A 22856-nucleotide genomic window follows, 5' to 3' on the forward strand; every position below is an offset into this window, starting at 1 on the left:
GAAACACAGAATAATGTTTCTGCTTATTTGATCTTTTGTTGCAACAATGAGGAGAAATAAAGCAATCTACCAGGAATGTGCATGTACGTTTTTGACCGGACGATGCGGCGCCATAGCGTTTGACCCTGTCCTTCTTTTTTTTTTTCCCAGAGGCCCTTGCGTTGGTGGATACACTGTGTCAACGCAGCAAGTCCATTCAGAAGAATGCGGGGGTTGATTTTTCTCTGAACACAACCTTAATTGGAGACACACTTCAAAGCCCGCTTCAGCTTCATTAATCTTTTAATTAAACCCTGTCGTCTTTTGATTGACAGGTGATCCTCAGAGTGACAGCTCCAGTCAGAGGACGGGCTGGATATGGACACGCTGTCCTGCTCAGTCCACTCTGCTCCTGCAGCTCTATATAAGGTTATCCGGCTCTCTGGGGGAAAGACATGGAGGGCAGCACAGGTCAGTGGACGCACACACACACACACACACACACACACACCTTATATGGGAGAGAAAGTCGGTGGAAAATGGTGTGAAACAACAGAGCGCGAAATTCCTCCTTTCTCTTAAGTCCAATCTAAATCTCCCGGAGCCGACAGTCGTGTTTGGTTTGGAGCGAAACATCACACTGCAGCTCGAAGATAACCTAAAAAAACAGATACACACACAATCTGGCGCGCTCATGTGGGATTTAACCCAAATTCACACATGATCCATGTCCAAGAACACACGTCCTCATCTGTCCTCTCAAACTTCATCCGCTGGTTTCAGAGCTACACTCATCTGGACCACGAGGGGTGGAGCCTGGCTGGAGGTGAGGTGGACTGGCAGGTGATCGCGACCTGTCTAATAAACACATCCGTGATATCAAATATCTTCGAGCTGTACTGCTTCAAAACTGTGAATTTTAATGTACCACAAACAGAAAACTTAAATAAACACCGACACCTAACACCTCTAAAGCTCGATTAGTGACAGGCTGAATCTTGTTTCATTCACAAACAAACAGCCGTTTATCCTTTTCTCAGGTGCTTCAGTGCAGCGTGCAAAATCCTGATTTATTAGTGTAGAAGTGCACGTATTAGTTGTTAATCAGAATCAGTTTTACTCACCAGGTATGTGGACATTGTATTGTGTACATTGCTCACGATGTGCTTACTCTTACAACAATGCAATAAGAAAATCAGACACAGGCTACAGTAGAGAGAACACAAATATACAGACTATAAACGGAAACAAAAACAATATAGACATGTTGAATTTTACATTATTATCTTTATTTTAATATTAAATGTACTTGCAGTATTACTATACAGTGAAATGTCTTCTGTGACATTTTTAAATAGTTAATTCTGATGCTTCAGTGTTTGAGCAGCCTTTTACTGTTGTTGCTGCTCCAGGTGGAGCTGGTTTCAACTATTTTAACAAAATTATAAATGCAACACTTGCAACATTGATCAGCGTCTTGATATGCCACACCTGTGAGGTGGATGGATTATCTCGGCAAAGGAGAAGTGCTCACTAACACAGATTTTGACAGATTTGTGAACAGTATTTGAGAGAAACAGGCCTTTTGTGTACATAGAGAAAGTCTTAGATCTTTGAGTTCAGCTCATGATGAATGGGGGCAAAAACAAAAGTGTTGCTTTTATAATTTTGTTCAGTGTATTTACAGTTTGCAGTGGCGGAAAGTATATTTACTCAAGTACTGTACTTAAATACAAATTTGAGATACTTGTACTTTACTTGAGTATTATCCTTTCATGCCACTTTCTACTTCCACTCCACCACATCTCAGACATTTATCTGACAGCTTCAGTTTCTTTACACACAAAACACATGAAGACTGTAAAATATGATGTTTTGTTATAAATTAAACCCCCCAACAGTTTATACGAGTACAGCTGAAATGATTAGTCGGTTGACAGAAAGTTAACTGGCAACTATTTTGATCGTTAAACTCAATTTTCATGCAAAGACATTTGATGGATCCAGCGACACGAATGTGAAGATTTGCTGCTTCTCCTGTTAATTATTTTAATTATTTGAATGTTTGTTAAAAACGTTGAAGGTTTGGACTGTTGGTCGGACAAAACAAACATTATGAAGGCGTCACTTAGGGCTCTCGGTAACTGCGACGGCATTTCTCACTATTTTCAGGATCTTTACAAACAAATCAAATCGCCTAATGAAGAAAATAATTATGATCTGCAGTCAGACAGCTCCAGGAATAATTATATTATAATAATAAGTATTAGTATAACAGTCACAGGACATTTTTCTGCATTGAGTATTTTTACTTTTAATACTTTAATACATTTTCCTGATTATACTTACATACTTTTTTCATTTTACTTAAGTAACATTTTCAATGCAGAGTGTATTTATTAGTAATTTACAGTGTAGTATTGGTACTTTTACTTAAATAAAGGATCTGAATAGTTCCTCCTGTAATCTAGTATTACCTTATTTACAGTATATACAGTTTTTACTACTTTAAACAGAGTTAGCTTTTTTAGTTTAGACTGACTGTTTTCAGTTTTTGTACTTTTCTCTGATCTTTGAACAGATATTTAAATGAAACCATCTGAAAAGTTTAAAAGTAAAAACTCTCTTTGTTGGAAGTGCGACTCAGAGACCGGTCAAAAGCAAAAAATGGTTAAATCTGTAACAATGCAGTGATTTTTATAAGCTTCTCATATGTTTTTTTAAGTATAAAATCTACAGTATTTCCCTCTGAAGTGTGGTAAAGTACAGCTGTTAGCTTAGAAATGGTCCAGCACATAACAACACTCTCACTTCCTGTTCTGTTATCTATGTTGGATTACCAGTAGTTTAGCCCTCCTTGGCTTCTATCAGCTGTTTGTTACCCTGCATTTATGTTAGCGTAATCTCCAATAAGTAGATCTTGTATAACCAGTAGATCTGGTCCTGATATCAGATGCTTGTTCACCGACTGCCAAAAACTGCGGTAACAAGCCGGGAGAGGCAGCAAATTACAGAAGATATAAGCTGTTGCCTCCTGCAGCCTCAGAATTTATATCCCACGAACCCACCCAGTCATCAAACTACTGAAAATACTGAAATATAACCGTGTATTACTTTACCATGACAATTAAAGGTTTTAGACTAATGTGTTTCTAAAATCAACTTATCGTCTGTTTAATTAAAACTCCCACTGCTTTTCTCTGCTTTTCAAGTTCAGACGGAAAATTTCTATTTTTTTTTAATCTTGTCCCTATTTAGACAGCTGTCTTTTTCTAAATCTGTCCATCCCCCCATCCTCCGAGAGTCCGACTTCAAAAGGTGGACACAACTATGTCACACACACACACACACACATATATAACCACATGGTGTGCAGTCAGAGAAACATGAACTCTTTTCAGCCTGAAATTTAATGACTTCAGCTTCAAGTCTTAAAGTGACTGTGCTGAGATCTGTGTCCACAACAAGAGAGAACGGAAAGAACCAGAGGAGGAGGGAGGACCAGATTAGGAAAGATGTTTAAAACTCTCTTACATACACTCCAAGAAGCACGTCCGGAGCCAGCATTACAGAAATACTTTCTGAAGGTGTATTTACCTGTGCATTGACTGCACCTCTTCTTTTTTTCTGATTAGAGATGAATTCTTGTTGTACAGGTTCCCTGACAAAGTCAAATATTCCCCCCAACAGAACTTAATCAAATTGTACTTGAGTAAATGTTCTTACATTCCACAACTGTACATCTCTGTAGAAACTAATGCAGAGGCCAGGCTCGATTAAAGGGAATTCAAAGGGCTTTACTTGAAACATAAAAGCAACACAGGGCGATATAAAAAGACATTTAAATAGGATTAAAAGTGAAAGATATTAATCTATAGCTTTACATTTGATTTAATAAACGGCAGCAGTAAAAAGAAACAGTCTTGATTTAAAAGACAGTTTCAGCAGACCTGCAGTTTTCTGGGAGTTTGTTCCAGATATATGGAGCATAAAAACTGAACGCTGCTTCTCCGGGTTTAGTTTAGGGGCAGAAGACAGACCTGAGAGGTCTGGATGGTTCATAAAGAAGCAGAAGATCAGAAATGTGTTTTGGTCCTAGTGCTTTATAAACCAACAGCAGGATTTTGAAATCAGTTCTCTGACAGAGAGGAAGCCAGTGTAAAGACCTCAGAACAGGACTGCAGCGTTCTGAATCAGCTGCAGCTGTCTGATGGATTTTTTAGGGAGCCTGTAAAGACACCATTACAGTAGTCGAGTCGACTGAAGATAAATGCATGGACGAGTTTTTCCAGGTGCTGCTGAGTAGGGGTGAGACAAGAGCTCGCGAAATTATAACATGACGATATTTCTCAGAGTGTGAGGGTGAAATTAGCATAGAAATAGCCTCTCCAACTTTTAAACTGTTCGTTTGGCAGCATCGTGGGCGCCGGGTGGAAACAACAAACAGTGACAGACTGACAGACAAGACACAAAGTTTGTGACTTTCAGTCGAATAATTTATAATAAATATTTCATCATTGAAGATTTTGTAAAAACAGTGTTAAAATATCGTGTCGTGAGTGTATCATCACACCCCTCCCGCTTAACGTGGCTGTTAAAATTCCACAACCAATTTAAGATTTCCCTTTGGTTTGTGGTGTTTAAGAGATTTATGAAAAAAAAAGCAGAAGAAAATTTGATGTGTGAAGATTTCATAGCAACTTTTTTGTGCGTGTACATTTTTTGCCACAAAGGTGCCCAGAGGGTGCAAAATTTTAAATCTGACACTACATAAAAAAATACTAATGCAATCAAATCAGTTTTGTTGGTAATCTTTGACATATCCAAGACTCTAATCACCATCAAAGACCCACATACCTACTATTTATTTTATGGAAAATAATTAATTTTTTGTGGGGTTTTTTTTTGCAATAAATAATAAAATAATTCAAATACATAAACTGGCATTTAAAGGGTTAAAATCCTGAAAATTGTCAGGAAGGAGGATTGAAGTTGTTTAAGTGATTTAAGAACACAGTTTTGAACGAAAGTGTCCAGAGGGTGCAAAATTTGAGGAGGACATAAGTGTTAACATTGCTGATTGAGTGTGTGCGTTTTTTCAAATTCCTTATATAGGAAAGTCCCGCGAATCGGCAGCCATCTTGGTAAGTCCTCCGGGCTGTTATGTAGGACCAACAAGATCATGCCTCTATCTAAATGAACGGGTAGAGTGCCATAACTGCACTTGCGTGTATAGAATCAGCAGTACAGTCTGAAAAGGTTTGATGACTTTGCCCCAACATAAGTTTTAAAAGGTGTTATTCATTTCATTTACGGCTCCATCCAGAGCGCCAGTGATGTGACGCCATGAGCTCATCCCAGCGGAGCGCTTGAACAAATGCTAAGCTAACTGACGTTATGGATACTGTCAGCATACACTGTTTACGCTTATAGAAGGCACCCTGGTGCTTTCTAACACATACTGCGAGTACTGCATTTAACATCTGGAGGCTTTTCTCGCAGGATTTTGGCGGACATGTAGTCTGTAATCTGAACTGGTCCTCGCCGCCACCACAACATCTGAAACTTTTCACTGACGTCAGTGGAAGCACACGATTGGCCTAAAGCTCGATTTATACTCCTGCGTCAGGTCTACGCACGTAGCAATGCATTATTTATACTTGTGCGTCTCTGTCGTTCCGCCAAACACTAGTTAGCGGTAGCGCTACAGCGTCCACTGTGTTGACTTTTGCCGGCCGAGCAGGCTAACTTACAGCTTAGCGCTCCGCTAACGTGAATGCGGGTAAAATTGTAAACGTACAGCTGGTGTAGCCTTTTCAAATGTTTTCGACAGAAAGGATCACATTCTGATAGTGAAACGAGTCATTTCGCTCAAATATATTGATCCACCGTGTTACAGCCGCCGATTTGGCCGCCAGTAAAATTTACTTAAAAGCACTGGGGACTTCCTGTCGGCTCTGAGGCATTGCGAGGCTACCTAGTCGACCAATCACAGTTTCTACGGTCTGTGTCGCCTCCACGTGTAGTTACATTTTTGAGGCTATGCCATCGATAAATCCCACTGAATATGTTGGCTGGGTGGCAATGGCGTAGTGGAGACGACACGTTCCTTTGGTGTGGGAGACCAGAGTTCATTTCCTGCAGTGACACAATGTGGCGGCTTTTAAAAGACAGACAACCGTCATCTTTTGCGTTACGGGCTTTCTACTCAGTATTCTTTCATTGTCTCTTTCCCTTGAAGTCTGTGCTTGTTTTCAAGCTCTGGGACGTCTTCAGCCAATAAGTCACATTTCTTAACCAAAATGTCAACATATATAAATTTTTATTCTGACTATTATTGACTGAATAATAACTGTGTCCCTGCTGTAAACATGCTGGTGAACATAAAGCAGACACGAGAATGCTTTTCCTGTTGAATTTTTCCTTAACTGAGTTTAGCAGGTTTTTAGTCTGATGCAGAACAGAGGCTGGCAGTATATCACACACACACAGGTCGAGGTTTGTTCCTCACACCCGGCGGAAGTTTTTACGGAGAAACAAACGTGCTGTTGGCCTGTTCTGTTCTCTCCATCACCACAGAGACCGGGGAAACCCTGAATGCCCGCTGTCACCATGAACACCACAGACACACACTCACACAGCTCATATTATAAATCTCTTAATGAACACGTGGAGCGAGTAGACTACTAATCACTGTGTTAGTGTTCACTCGTCTTCACGGTTTAAAGTGGCTGCAAACACCAAGCTGTGTTTTTGTTCACCTGACAGAGGTGGGTAGAGTAGCCCAAAACTGTACTCATGTAAAAGTGCTGTTGCTTTGGTCATCACCAATAACGACTTGAGTACAAAAGTAATAATAATAAATTATTTATAGGGCGCTTTCAATCAAAGTGCTTTACAAACAGAATACAATTAAAATACAAACAGTACAATAAAAATTTAAACACAAAGGCAGCGGAGGAAAAGTAATGATGAGATTGAAATCTCAACCCTATGACATCTCAAAATCTTGAATCAGTATGATTCATGAAAAACGACCACATATGAGCATGACATTGGAATAATATTGATTTATAGTTGTCCCTATTATACTTGATTAAGCATTGATTTGAAGTTGACTGGGTAACAACAATAATGTTGAAAAATCATCTACTTATATTTGACCAGAAATTACAAGATATTGAAAAGCCACTGATTTATAGTTCACGGGGAAACATGATTGAAAAGTCATTGAATTATTGTTGACCAGAAAATATGATTGAAAAGTCATTGAATTATAGTTTGACCGGGAAACATGATTGAAAAGTCATTGAATTATTGTTGAACGGGAAATATGATTGAAAAGTCATTGAATGATAGTTTGACCGGGAAACATGATTTAAAAGTCATTGAATTATTGTTGACCAGAAAATATGATTGAAAAGTCATTGAATTATTGTTGACCAGAAAATATGATTGAAAAGCCACTGATTTATAGTTCACGGGGAAATATGATTGAAAAGTCATTGAATAATTGTTGACCGGGAAACATGATTGAAAAGTCATTGAATTATTGTTGACCGGGAAACATGATTGAAAAGTCATTGAATGATAGTTTGACCGGGAAACATGATTGAAAAGTCATTGAATGATACTTTGACCAGGAAACATGATTGAAAAGTCATTGAATTATTGTTGACCAGAAAATATGATTGAAAAGTCATTGAATTATTGTTGACCGGGAAATATGATTGAAAAGTCATTGAATGATAGTTTGACCGGGAAACATGATTGAAAAGTCATTGAATTATTGTTGACCAGAAAATATGATTGAAAAGTCATTGAATGATAGTTTGACCGGGAAACATGATTGAAAAGTCATTGAATTATTGTTGACCAGAAAATATGATTGAAAAGTCATTGAATGATAGTTTGACCGGGAAACATGATTGAAAAGTCATTGAATGATAGTTTGACTGGGAAACATGATTGAAAAGTCATTGAATTATTGTTGACCAGAAAGTATGATTGAAAAGTCATTGAATTATTGTTGACCGGGAAACATGATTGAAAAGTCATTAAATGATAGTTTGACCGGGAAACATGATTGAAAAGTCATTGAATTATTGTTGACCAGAAAATATGATTGAAAAGTCATTGAATGATAGTTTGACCGGGAAACATGATTGAAAAGTCATTGAATGATAGTTTGACTGGGAAACATGATTGAAAAGTCATTGAATTATTGTTGACCGGGAAATGACGTGATATTGAAAAGCAATGGATTTATAGTTGACCGAGAAATATGATATTGTATTGTTGAACAGGAGACCATCGCTTGGTGGATTAATGCTCCTGAACCCCACACATCTCACAAGTCCACATCAGGTAAGCACATATTTATTTATCTAATGTTTAATTGTACCAAATTTGGAGACATTTATTGTTTATTGACATTGTCTAACAGTATGTGCAGTCATAGACTATATACAAGTGTTTCAGTACCATTTTATAATGACAAATAGCACAATATCCAAGCTCCATTGTAATAGGATAATTTACTTCGCTAGCTTAAATGCTAACTTTACAGGACTTTACAACTGTACATGACTGTAAATCAGGATAATAACTGTATTTAATCTTTGCTCAGATTTCGAGTGCTTTGCAAAATATATTGACGCCTTTCTCATGCTCGTAACTGATCCTAGCTAATGCCTCTGTCATTTAACTTTAAATATGCCAGCTAACTTGATCCATCTGTCAGTCTTCTACAACTTTCAGCCTCCAGATTCAATCTATGATTGCATTTAATGTTAGACAGTATAAATTACGTTAAACTATAAACGTCAATGGATTCCACCACAGCCAGGCAGTCGACATCTACAATAAACTGGCGAATCTGTAACGTTAGTGAATTCAAGTAAGTTAACTGTTAGGCTTTGCCCAATATAATATCTATATAATAATATAGCTCCAATTCTGCCCGACTGACATTGTTCATCTTCACATCATTTTCACTACTGAAAGTTATTTTGTTTGTATGTTTTCTGTTAGATGCCAATGGGGATGGGTGGACAGAGCAGAGCAGGAGTTGTGGATATAATTTTTTTTAATTCCATAAATAAACTTGTATTTTTTAACTGATTAAATTGTCCGTTGTCATTTATACATTTTTAATATTATAGTCTCTTTTCTGTGGTTTAATATTGGTTGAAATAACCTTGATGTCACGTTGATTTTTAGTTAGCTATGATTTCATGCAAATGGTGCAAAATGACGATGAATCAACATCTGAGTCTGATGTTGATTCATTTAAATTAGCGTTGAGAGCAGAATGCTGATTCAACATAGTTTCAATAATGTTTGCTATCTGGGTTTAGACTCAATTTGACAAAATCAAAAAAGACTTACAACTTGACTTTAACTTTAACACCAATGACCCATGACTTCACTTGGACTTGACACATTTTGGGAGAGGCCATTTATTGTGGCCAGCCTAAGGCCTTTTATTGTGGCCAGCCTAAGGCCATATATTGTAGCCAGCCTAAGGCCATTTATTGTAGCCAGCCTAAGGCCATTTATTGTGGCCAGCCTAAGGCCATTTATTGTGGCCAGCCTAAGGCCTTTTATTGTAGCCAGCCTAAGGCACACCTGTGTAATCCCCATGCTGTCTGATCAGCATCTTGATATGCCACACCTGTGAGGTGGATGGATTATCTCGGCAAAGGAGAAGTGCTCACTAACGCAGATTTGTGAACAATGTTTGAGAGAAATAGGCCTTTTGTGTACATAGAGAAAGTCTTAGATCTTTGAGTTCAATTCATGATGAATGGGGACAAAAACAAAAGGGTTGCGTTTATAATTTTGTTCAGTGTATTTTAATAGGCATATTATTTAGATAAAATATTTATTGATCAAATATACGATGGGGGGGTCTGGCGGTCCTTCCCCAGCAGATTTTGAGCATTAAACGCTTAATTTCCTGCATTCTGGGGACATTTGCATTTTCTGCACCGATGTATGGTGGAAATGTCTCTTTTTCTATTGAGGGAAATTGTGTCAAATTCAGGTGACTGTAACAATTAATTATATAAAAATAAATTGGAATATAATATAGTAATCACTAGCATGGTTTTCTTAGCTTAAGTTACTTGTTTTGGACAACGCAGATGTTTCTTCTATATTTAAATTGCATTGCAGGTTTTCTTATTGTGCAAATAAACCCTTCTCAAAGCATTTCCATTTGTTAATTAACATTTCTTGGTGCATGAACATTTTTAACAACTGCTTTCAAAAAGCGGTGGGGACATGTCCGCAGCGTCCCCAGTGTAAATGCCACCTATGGTCGCAGTACAAATTAGTGAAGAGTGCAAATATATCAATAAACAGATATTAAACATAAACAATGTTAATGTCAGGAGCAGTAGCGTCTCATGTCTCAAGTTGATTCTTGTTGGATCCACACCCGTGTTTGAGGTGACTTGTTTTATGATTCAAATCTGCCTATGTTGTAAATGTCGGCCATCCTGTTTTCCTTCTATCAGAGAATCGGGGTGTAGCTGAGATGGAGGACGTGCAACAAGTATTTGATCAGCGAACTGAAGTTCCAACAGCTGTCAGCTGATGTTGATCTGGTCTTTCCATGATCCTCAAAGCCTCTGTGTTTAGTTTGCAGTGACCACAACAACACTGAGACAGAGCATGGAGCCCAGTAAGACTCAAACCACCACTGGTCCTTCTTCTGGTGTCTGTGGTGTGTTTGCTGGGACAGTTAAAGTACCAGCCTGCTGCTTTAATAGCTAAAACAGGAAGCCCAGTCAGCAGGACTTCACACACACACAGTCTAGACATGGGTGTGTAACAAAACCCTCCCTCAGCAGCCTGTGAAGAAGCATTCAGATCCATTACGCAAGTAAAAGTACTAATACTACTCTGAAAATACTCCACTTCACATCAATGTCCTGCATTCAAAACCTTTTTTGATTAAAAGCATGTAAGTATTATCCAAAGTAAAAGTACTCATTGTGCAGGAAAACGCTCCCTGTTGTTTGTGTTTTACTGGACACACGGACAAATGTAGTGAAGTATAAATGCTCAAGTAAACTACAAGTACCTCAAATTTTTACTTAAGTACAGTACTTGAGTAAAAGTACTCATTGTGCAGGAAAACATTTTTATGTGATGTTTTTGGATTAAAATCTGGAAAGTAACTAAAGCCGTCAGACAAATGTAGAGAAGTTGCATAAAATGGAAATACAAGTACCTCATTTGAACTTAAGTACAGTAGTGAGTAAATGTACTTTGCCACTGTGTGTTTCTGTGTTCTCGCAGAAAATTGCGGTTTCTGAAAAAAAACACAAACTTCCGCTTCTTTGAAAAATGGCACTTCTCATTTTGGAGACTACGAGCAGGAGTTTGTATTTTGGTTTCACAACAGTGAAAATGATGCCACAGTTTTAGGTCCATATCAACTTTTACTTTTAATTACTGTAGGTAAAAATAAGTTCACGTTGTCTGTGACGTCAGGCTGACGGATGAACAGAATCTCACCTCACACCTCGTGCCGCGTGACCGCATTTTAGATTTGCCAGCTTCTCTAAAATGGTGTTCTTGAAATAAAACATTGCATCCATTTCAAGATATTAATAGTCAAAAGATAACACGTTAGGCGCGCGGGAAGACATTTTGGCTCAGGGGTGCTGCACAGTAGAAATGCACGCATGACACGACTGTGTGACACATAATATGACATTCCCATCAGCCTCAGATGTACTTTGTGTTAAAGGGTAATTTAGGTGTTTTTTTAAACCTGTGCCCTATTTTCACATTGATTCCAAGAAACGTGCACAGGGCAGCTTTAATATATTGTAAAGTATTTGACCAGGACTCTGTGTCAGAATTAACTGTCTCGGGCAAACTGTATTAGCATGAAAGATGTTTGTTTCACAGAGTTTATCTGTGTGAGGACGGTGTAAGAAATGTGTATTATATTTGTAATTGTATTGCTTCATATAGTGAAGTAATTTAGGCTGAAACTAGTTTAATTTACAGTTCAGGTCCACATTTTTGTACTGTTTACAGCTCCACCATGCATGCATGCTAACATTAGCAAATTAAAGGATCCTTTCAGTTATATATCTGTAAATATTTTTTAACCCTGAGCCCTATTTTCACATTTTGTTGGTGTGTAAAAATGACTCTTAAGTACAAAAAGTTTTGAATCTGTTCAGTAGATTGATTCAGCTGTTGGAAACGAGGGACAGGAGTTTTTGTTGCGTCAGCAGCTCCTCTACGTACACAACAACTCGCCTCTCCCGCATTTCCACCGGCGTCTTCCTGCAACAACTCGCTTCTCACGAGATTTCAGAGTGAGAACTGCCTTTGAACGAGACTTCCCTCGTTAGGGATCCTTTCCATGATGTTGTCCGACACCTGCTGTAACAATCTGAGCCTGTCACTGGCAACAAGAAGCATTTTGTGTGGACGCCATTTTGACGGGCACAAGGAATACGTTGCAGCCGGCTGAAACTTTTACCTCTCATTTCAACATATATGGAAACAAAAATAAAATAAACTCTGTAGAACTGTCAAGACTTTTTATGCTGACTCCTGGACAAATACTGCGTTAAAGCCGCCCTGTGGAGTTTTCTTGTAAACAAACAAACAAACTAACCCTGGAGCTCTAACAGACAAACCTGCATTGTTTACATCCATGTTTACTTGCTTACAGTCTTCTTCTTCACTGCCTTTTAACTCATTCCTTATTTCTGCTGCTACCAACAGCATCAGTGGAACAACGTGACCATGTATTATTCAAATTCCCAGTCAAATTGGGAGGGGCTTTATTGGCACGGGAAACAGACATTTGCATTGCCAAAGCAAGTGTGAAATATAAACAACATTTCCATAAACAAAAGAATTGTGATTTTGCTGTGGTAAAACAGGGGCCTGTCATGAAAACATTTTTACATAGTTAGTGGTCAGCTTAACTTCACAGCCAGGCATTTATTTTACAGTATTATGCAGGCTTCCTTTTGACAGATTTAACTTACTCCTGTTTACTTTCTCCCAGATTCAAATTCAAAAAATGCACTGCACATTTATTTCCTCAGTGTACAGTGTATGTATATTTGTATAATAATAACTGTATAGGCCTATTTAATCATAATTAGTTTTTTGCTAACCTATTGTGATATAAATGACTTATCTGTTATGTTCAGTGTGTGTAGCATAAAGGCACTACAAACTTTAATTGCATTGTACAGCCTCCTGTATAATGATAAACTAACATGATACCTTGATACACAAGAGGCGTAAACTGGGCCAGGTCTTCCCGATGAGATGTGGTTTACAACTCCGGGAAAAATACCGGCAAACTCCACTAGAGTCAATCAACAGAATTAGTTTTATAGACCAAACGATCACTTGAGAAAATAATCACGTTTCATCAAGTTGATGAAAACAATCTCTAGTTGCAGCCAAGGGCGTCGCGAAGTGAAGGAGACATAAGGGCTCAGGTGATAAAAACCGAAAGGGTCAGAGTATGAGTATCGGTGTAAGTACAGAGTACAGAATTATTATGCTGGTCAGGAAAAATATTACATACACATAACAGCCAACCATCACATCTTTATAAATGCAACAACACTCAAACCAATAATCACTTTTTTAAAGAGCCATAAAAATCTTCAAAAGGAAAACATTTTCTTTTTGTCACTGCCTCAACCTCCAGAAACACAACCTCCTATGTTTTACAAATTGTAGGTTTAAATTTTCCTGCTCTAAGTGTATAAGATCCTACGTGGACTTGCTCCTACCCCATTAAGTGAATACATTACAGAAACAGAAATCAACTGGTGGTGGCAGAACTGTGGTGCCTTTCAGACGCACAACGTTTGGACGAACTGTATTGTCAGTGAAGGGTACTGGGATCCCGGCTGCAGTAAGGAAATGCCCCCACAACAACAATGGCTCGAGACACATCAAATATGTGATCACATATAGTAACAAATGAACTGTCTGGCTTTCAAGTAGCCACTTTAGTAGGGCACCTTTTTGTGGGATCATACAGTCGGAGTCTCACGCTGCTGTTTGTTCCTGCACTAGATGCAGCACTTACTATACTATACTGCATCCATTTGCACTTAATTGCATAGAATAGCACTTAATTGCATAAAGAGCAAACTGCATAAACCTGTCTAGAAAGTTCCGGTGTCTTTTATATTGTGATTAAACTGTATTTCATTTATTGTTTTGTTGTGTTGTTGTTGTTGACGACCTGCTGGGGACTACAGATGGAAAATAGAAAATAAATCCACACCTGCAACACCAAGTGAATCAAACTCATCCAAGCACCAGTGCATGTACAAGGTACAAGGTTGATTTATTTGTCACAATACTACAGGTTGTTGAGTGACACTGAGTAAGATAACATAACAGGCCAATCAAATATCACTGCCCTAAAATATGACAGAATAGTAACAACTTCCCCTTTAGATGTTAAGTTAAACTACATTTTTGTTTCAATGCTGCATCATTTTCTTTAATTTAAAGGAAGTCACAAAACCGACTCAACAGCTGTTTGTCACATTCAGACATTCAGAGGGAAAGAACGGAAAACTTGGACAAGAAGAAACTGTGTCAATAATATGTTAACGTTTTTAGGTCGTTTTTTAATAAGCAGATTTGTTTCTTCTATATTTAAATTGCACTGCATGTTTTCTCATTCTGCAAATAAACCCTTCTCAAAACATTTGTATTTGTTAGTTAACATTTCTTGGTGCAAGCTATTTTTCAGAATTCATTGATTAATATTTTTTAAAGAAATAATACATTTAAAAAATGGTGGGGACATGTCACCCATGGTTGCAGCACTCCACCTGCTGATGAAAGCTGTGACATGTGGTTAAAAGCTCTGGAGAAAAAAAAAACCTTGAGGTTAGACAGGTAAGGTTAAGAATGAGCTCAAGCAACTCAGAAATATGCGACCTAACTTGTTTGTCACTCGGGTTTTGTAGATGGCATCTGCGCGCGTGCACGTGCCTCATAGGCTTGCCCGTGCACGCCCGGTGCATGCATGCGTGTGTGTGTGTGTGTGTGTGTGTGTGTGGCCCTGCAGCGGTTTTTCTTTCTTGAACCTGTCTGTCAGCCTTATCACCACGTCGACTCACTTCCTGGTTTTTCATACATGAGTCTTCGGCGTGAGCGTGCACGCGGATATAGGGAGGGAGCAGATCAGTAAGTTGCCTTGTTGAGTGTCTCCACACCTCTCTGTGCACACTTTAACCTCCTGCAAGACACACAGACACAGAGGTGGCTTCTGTAATACTTTGGAGATCCTGTCTCGCTGCAGTCACGGGGGCGAATCAGCTGTTTCTCCGACTTTTTGGACTCGTTTTTTAATCTTCTCCGAACTTATTGACTGTTTTTATTTTTCCAGTTTGCTGCCATGCAGAACCCGGCAGTGGCTCTGTGGAGGCAGACTGAGTGAGCACTCAGCAGTCTGAATGTAAGGAGCTCTTTTATGATCTCTCTGGACTCCAGCTGCTGCATGTGAGGAAGAAACTCTGAAGTTTGCCCCCGTTCACAGAGAGAGAGAAGTGAACTCTCCTTCTCATCCTGTGGGTTTATTCTCGCTGTTTGGAGGGACGTGAATCAGCTGCAGGATGTCTGACTCTGCCTCCAGTTTCCTTCATATCGGGGATATCGTGTCCCTGTACGCCGAGGGGTCGGTCAATGGCTTCATCAGCACCCTGGGGTGAGTCCACTGTCCCTGGAGTGTCCTCCACATGCACGTGTTTAATGTTGACACGTAAACTCTTACAGTGTACTACCGCATCCTGTGGTGGGAAGAAGCGAAGTACATTTACTCAAGTACTGTAATAAAGTACAATTTCAAGTTACTTGTACTATATTATTCTGTTAGTTTAGTATTAGTGAAACTTTTTACTTCAAGCTACGTTTATCTGACATCTTTATTTGCTATAGTCACTTTTCAGAATAAGATTTTGCATGACAGAAGTCATGAAAAGCTTATAAAATACATTATTGCATTATTAAAAATAAAATCAAACTCTGTAGTAAAACTCTATAGTAAAAAAAAAATTATATAAGGTATTATGCAAAACATAAAAGAGTACAGAAACATCCAAAACATAAATACGCATTTGTGTGTCAGATGTGTATTTTCTTCTTTTTTCTCCCATTAATCATCTCAGGACCGTCAGATTAATGTGACCTTTGGAGGGGCCCTACACCTGGGTCGGGAACCACTGGGCTAAACCGGTTTACTGTATATAAAGCAGTTAAAACTATAGCTCACTATACAGTATATAAAGTAGTTCAAACTAACTGTATATAAAGCAGTTTGAACTACATAAAACAGTTAAAAGCTAGTTAATGTTAATAAAGTATATTTGTAGTATAAATTAGCTAACAGTATATAAACCAGCTAAAACTTACTATATAGTAGTTAAAAGCTAACTAACTGTATATAAAGCAGTTAAAACTTACTGACTTTGTATAAAGCAGTTATAAATAGTTTACTGTGTATAAACCTGTTACAACTAGCTAAAGCCCTGGATATACTAGCTTTTTAACAATACTTTTTAACTTTGTTCGAATACTTGCCTGCGTACTTTGCGTGTACCTGAAGGATTAAACCTGAATCCACTAGGGGGCAGACCAGGACTGGGTCATCCCTCGCCAACACTAGATTATCTTCCTTGACAACCTCCGAATTTGCACATCGTACACAAACCAAACATAGCGACACTCGAGCAGGTTGTGATTTTAATGAGACATCATAACGATCTTGGCAATTGCGGACTAGCTCCAGGAGTTTTACTGTAAACATCCCGCCATAAATCCCCTTTTTTAAAGTTTGTGGCTGACCTTCTTCTATTGCGTTTAATGGCGGTTGGCAAACCAACTGCATATCGCCACCACCTGGGCTGGTTTGTGGAACAGGAGATTGCTGCTGACCTGCCGGTCAGATCGAAATACTGCCCCCACATTCACGTGTGGAACTGCATGTCGCGGACGCGTAGCATTAATTTCTGAGACGTGCGCAACATACGCTCCAAAGGAACGCAGGATAAGAGTGGCAGCCATCTTGTGTACGTGACGCGTAGTTAAAAGCAAGTATATCCAGGGCTTTAGAGGATATAAAACAGTTAAAACTAACTGGATAAAACTGGATACAGAGCAGTTAAAAGTAAGCTCTCTCTACATAAAACACCTAAAACTAGCTAACTGTATATAAAGCAGTTAAAACTAACTATATAAAAAGTAAATAAAACTAGCTAACTATATATAAAGCAGTTAAAAGTAAGCTCTCTCTATATAAAACACCTAAAACTAGCTAACTATATATAAAGCAGTTAAAACTAACTATATAAAAAGTAGTTAAAACTAGCTAACTGGATACAGAGCAGTTAAAAGTAAGTTTTCTGTATATAAAACACCTAAAACTAGCTAACTGTATATAAAGTAGTTAAAACTAGCTAACAGTATATAAACCAGTTAAAACTAGCTAACTGTATATAAAGTAGTTAAAACTAGCTAACTGTATATAAAGCAGTTAAAACTAGCTAACAGTATATAAACCAATTAAAACTAACTATATAAAAAATAGTTAAAACTAGCTAACTGGATACAGAGCAGTTAAAAGTAAGTTTTCTGTATATAAAACACCTAAAACTAGCTAACTGTATATAAAGTAGTTAAAACTAGCTAACTGTATATAAAGCAGTTAAAACTGGCTAACTGTATATAAAGCAGTTAAAACTAACTATATAAAAAATAGTTAAAACTAGCTAACTATATATAAAGCAGTTAAAAGTTAGCTCTCTGTATACAGAGCAGTTAAAAGCTTGCTAACCGTATAAAGCACCTAAAAGTAGCTAACTATAGAAAGCAGTTAAAACTAGTGATGTGCGATACCACTTAATTAACCACTCCGATCCAATACCAAGTCTGGTCTTGCCAATACCAATACTTTTCACATATTTTATTTCTAGTTTAATGTGACCTCCCCGTCCCGTTTCTGTATTTATGAGAGAAATAAGGAGTAGCCTGTAGCCTTACCAATTCAAAATAATGGCAGCATAATGACAAGACATCAAACTACTGTCATATTCTTTAATTATAATGAATTTATCCTGCTCAGAACTGCCGCTTCATAACATCATCATATTATTTTGACTAAATCAACTCAGATGTTTAGTGAAGTTTGCAGTGTTGCCAAAGTATTTCACTGTCGTTCCACACACATCACACACAGCAACATTATTACCTTCACAGCTAAAATACAGCCAGATGTGACTGTTTTTACAGTCGGCCAGAGTCAGTATTCAATCATGGGAAATGTAAAGGGCTGAAGCTCCGTCACAGAGCCGTTGCGCAAGCATGACTTTGACAGACGGAAGGGAAAGTAGTTCCTGTCAACTGAGTATAATTAGACCATCCTGGTGATAGTAAGATACTTATAATAAAACACACACTCACTCCAAATTACTGAGTTTAGATATCGATCCTTTTATATGAGTATCGATCCTAGAGCAGGAAACGTTGGTATCAGAAATATCGATACTTTAGGATCGATCCGCACGTCACTAGTTAAAACTAGCTCACTGTATATAAAGTAGTTAAAACTCACTGAGCATTAACCCAGATAACAAATCAGGTGAAAATATATTTTATTGGTTTTAGGGTATTTACAGGTGCAGCAACATCTGATCACTATATAAAGCTTCAAACTCTTTTAGCCTACTTGGATAGCAACATCACACATAACAACCCATCACATAGATGCTATGCAAAAACATCCACGTTGTTTCTACATTAGGCTACGACTTAAACCTCATGAAAATAATGATATTTGTGTACGATTCTGAATTTTAAATTGTACTTTAATTTGAGTACTTGTTCCACCTCTGCTTATCTATGCATACATCCTTTAATATACAGTAAGTTCAGTGTTCCAAGAGGTTCAAAGTCTAAATTCTGAGTCAAGAAGCCTCAAAATGTTTAACCTATTATTTTTTCATATGTACAAAGAATCTAAATCAGTTGTTTTTACCCTCAAAGGGACATTTCACCATGATAAATGTTGCTAATATGCTCATTTGGTCAACTTAAGAGCAAGTGTTAAATGACTGAAGTTTAATACTTAAATATTCCTTTCCTTTGACAGTCACAAAGCCTCATTCATTCATTTCATTCATTAATGTAAAGGCTCCACTAAGAATCTAAATCAGTCGTTTTAGCTCAGAAAGTCAGTAAATAAAGGCACATTTCAACATGATATGTGCCTTTAATAAGAAGACATAATAGTGACATGCTAAAAAAACCTTTGCAGATGTTCATAAACAAATAACTGTCTGATGGAAAATAAATGATTGGTGACTTCTTCACGTCTTGTTTAGTCCAAAAGCCAAATATATTCAGTTAACTGTCCCGTAAGAAGACGAAAAACTACAAAAACCCACAGTTGAGAAGCTGGAATTAGGTCATTATCGGCATATTTGCTTTAAAAATTATTTCAGTAAGATTATCCAAATAGTTGCAGATAGTTTTTCCTGTTGATCAGCTAATCAATTAATCAATGCATTGTTTCAGTTCTAGTCACAGAGTAACATTACGGAGTGAACAGGTAACAACATAGACCCCAGATTGTTTACACCTGTACATGTGTGCGCTCAAAACTGACTGACTGCATATTGGAACTGAAGTGATGTAACAAACTGTTATTGGTGCCCGCTCACACAGACAATGCACCAATCAAATCACAGTACTGACATTGTATAACAGTGTTGGCTCTTTATGGTGCCTGACAAGAAAAAATATATATCAGAACAGACATGTGAGATGATACGTCATAAAACAACAGTCAGGTGCTCATATGGACATTAAAATAGAAATATTGCATAATTTAAACATTGGATTTTAAGGTCACTTTCAGTTTTTGTTGTTGTTGTTGTTGTTGCCGTCATTCAAACATGAAGTCACATGGTCTTGACAGACCAGTCGCTGATTGGACAGCTTTGGTGACGTCCTCTTGCATCACCAGCTTCACATGAACTCACAGAGGAAAATTAAAGTTCAGGCGACTGAACTTTACTAAGCCTGATGAGTTTATCGATCTTCTCTGAAGTCATAAAGAGCCCACAGAGAAATAAGTGATTATCAGCGTCGTTAGTCGAGACTGAACCTCATCTGTCGTCCATAATGTCGACCGGAGAGACTTTGAGAGGAGGAAAATTCATGTGTGGTCGCTTAGTTTCCCTCACTTTTTAAGAAGGAATTGTTCACCTGTTTTAACTTGTCAAGTTGACAAATGTTTTGCATAAATATGTACTGTATGTTGTGCATATAGATGGCTTATTTGTCCTCTACCCCTCCACTACATTTATCTGACAGCTGGAGTTACTTTACAGATTGAGATTTTACAAACAAAACGTGAACAATTTATGAAATATAATACAGAGCTATAGAATAAACTATAAAGATGTTGTTAAAATTTGCTCCACCTCCACCACATGAAACAATAAAATGCTACTTCAATCAAATAATATTATAGTATAATAAACTTTAACCCGCTTTAATGCTTTTATATTTTTACTGAAGTGACATCTTGAACATCAGACAGTCAGGACTGTAGAGAGTTAACAGGTCAGGGGAAATGCTGTGCCTTACAAGTTATGGAAAATTCAAGGATAAGTCCTGGAATTTTACATCAGGGCCACAGTGGGAGCTGGGCAACAATCTAACACACACATTCAGTTCTCTGCCTGACCTGACACGTCTATCTTTCACTTCAGCAAGCAGGTTGATGCCTGTAAAGCTTCAGTTTAAACTGTAAAAAGTGAATTTACCAAAGACGTCTTTGACTTTAGACTTTCACCAGCAGCGGTGCTAGAAATGTAGTGTTTGTCCTGAGGGAAGTATAGGGTTTATCCTCTGGGGAGCAGGGATGCCCAAAACAATTTAAATGAAAATTGACTGATAACTATCAGATACATTCTGATTTTACATTGTGGATTTTAGAGTTTGGACTTCTTGATTGGATTGTTTCATATTGTGTTGACATTATTGTGTCCTCCCCCTGTATAATACTGCTACATAGACTCACAATGTGTCAGTGTCAGGGGTGGAAATTAACTGCTCACCTGCCAATGGAAAAGGTAAATGAAAAAATCCCCCCGCCAAGCTTATTTTTTATCGGCCAAAATAATAACTTGCCTTTTTATGTCACGTATACATTTGTTTCAGTCCTGTTATGTGAGAGAACAAGGTATTCAGTTGAATACAAACTTAAAGAAGACACCAGAGTGAAATGTAAAGCAAAAATATTTTAATGCTATTAAATGTACTCAAGACATAACATTAAATTGTTTTATAAATGCGCAAGATGCTTATTAATCATTCACCTTAAACCTCCTCATCTATTAATATTTATGTTTTTGTTCTGCTTCACCCTCGGCAGGGTAGTGTAGCCTATGTGTTGTTGGTTTGGTTACTAAACCTGGTAAATGTCACTAAAATTACCATTAACCTACTATATTTATTAAACTTTAATAAAGTGTATCACTACTTTAGGCCTAATATTAATGTGGGTTGCTTTCATTTATTGAATCTTTGTGCAAGAAAAACAGTCTGCATTGGTCTTTAATTTATTACTCACAGAACAAAATCATAACCGTTGTAATGTGACTGTAGGTTGTAGTTTTTACTCGCACGTTATCTATTTTAGTGGCAAATGCATGTGGAATACTCTGTGGTAGTTAGCTAGCTAAATGCTAAAAACACTCCTGGTACTCAGAGCATGACTTGACTGCTCCTGACTCCACTCACCTAACGCCCACCCCTTTACATATCTACGCCAATCAGACACAAGTAACATGAAATGAACATAAACAACAACCAGTGAACGCCCCTAATCCATGTGTTACACGATTTTAAATCCCTGGGTACAGGAACAATTTAAGTGTGACACACAACAAAAAAGAACACTGGCTGTTACTCAATACCGAGTTCGCCTAGTTCAGCGTTCTGTACTTTAATGCTCGGACTTGGCAAGTTCGGCTCGGGAGCACAAACTCCCAGGAACGGGAGCACGCAGTCAGTGATTCAGCAATTGGAACAGCAGCGGACTTGATGACGGTCGGACCCGTCAGCGGGCGGGACCTCGCATCTCCAACAACGTCTTACCACCGATGCAGGCTTGGTAAAACGGGCAGAGCGAGAACACATCCGGGTATTTGACTGTACTTGGCTAGATGCGGACTTTTGAATTGGAACAGTACTTTGGCTGCGACTTATGATGTTTCACAAGAACACAAGTACAGACAAGAACGCAGACTGAGAAACAGCTACTGATCTGCTGTTAGGTACCATCAAAAAGCTACTATATGGTGATATGGTACCGAATATGTTCATCTGCAATGAGGCGGGTAGCCTTCCAACATTTAGCCACCAAACGTTAAATCTACCCGCATTTGGTGCTTTGCGGGTGTTAATTTCCACCGTTGGTCAGTGTAATACTCCTGTCATTAACACGGCTGCAGCTGTATGTTTACAGCTGTTTTACTTTCTCTGGGCTAAATACATTCATATAGACGGTATAACAGAAGTGGACAGAGCCACCGTGGCGTCGCCCGTTTGTTTGTGGACCACTGCTTGGAAGCCACGAGTTTTGCATTTGGAGAGACGGTGGTGCTAGCTAGTTTGGTTAGCAAGGTATATCTGTAATTGGGCCAATATCTGGCATTTTGAGATAATCGGTCGACTGATACTTGCACTCACGAGGCAGATAAATAGAAAGTGTCTGCTGAGACAAATGCAGGCACCCTTGTCAGTGAGCTGCTGTTGTTGAACGAGTTTTGGGAAGGTGTTGA

At 38.2% G+C, this 22856-nt stretch overlaps 1 protein-coding gene across 7 annotated transcripts in view; it reads left to right on the forward strand.

Moving 5' to 3' along the window:
• The first annotated feature begins 15173 nt into the window (after positions 1-15173).
• itpr3 (inositol 1,4,5-trisphosphate receptor, type 3) overlaps positions 15174-22856 on the forward strand; it is a 155683-nt gene continuing 148000 nt past the window's right edge. For 5 of the 7 annotated variants that reach the window (XR_005444780.1, XM_038721806.1, XM_038721805.1 and 2 more), the window contains exon 1: positions 15624-15715. Coding sequence is in view for 6 of the 7 variants with exons in the window: in XM_038721806.1 (XP_038577734.1) it covers positions 15624-15715 (92 nt within the window). In the remaining variant the exon portion in view is untranslated. Of the gene's footprint in view, positions 15716-22856 lie in introns of all 7 variants that reach the window. The other 2 variants (XM_038721803.1, XM_038721804.1) reach the window with 1 other exon arrangement.

This window comes from Micropterus salmoides, unplaced genomic scaffold (genome assembly GCF_014851395.1).
Source record: "Micropterus salmoides isolate LMB-PRFRI ecotype aquatic unplaced genomic scaffold, ASM1485139v1 Ms_hic_scaffold_16, whole genome shotgun sequence".
Lineage (NCBI taxonomy): Eukaryota > Metazoa > Chordata > Actinopteri > Centrarchiformes > Centrarchidae > Micropterus > Micropterus salmoides.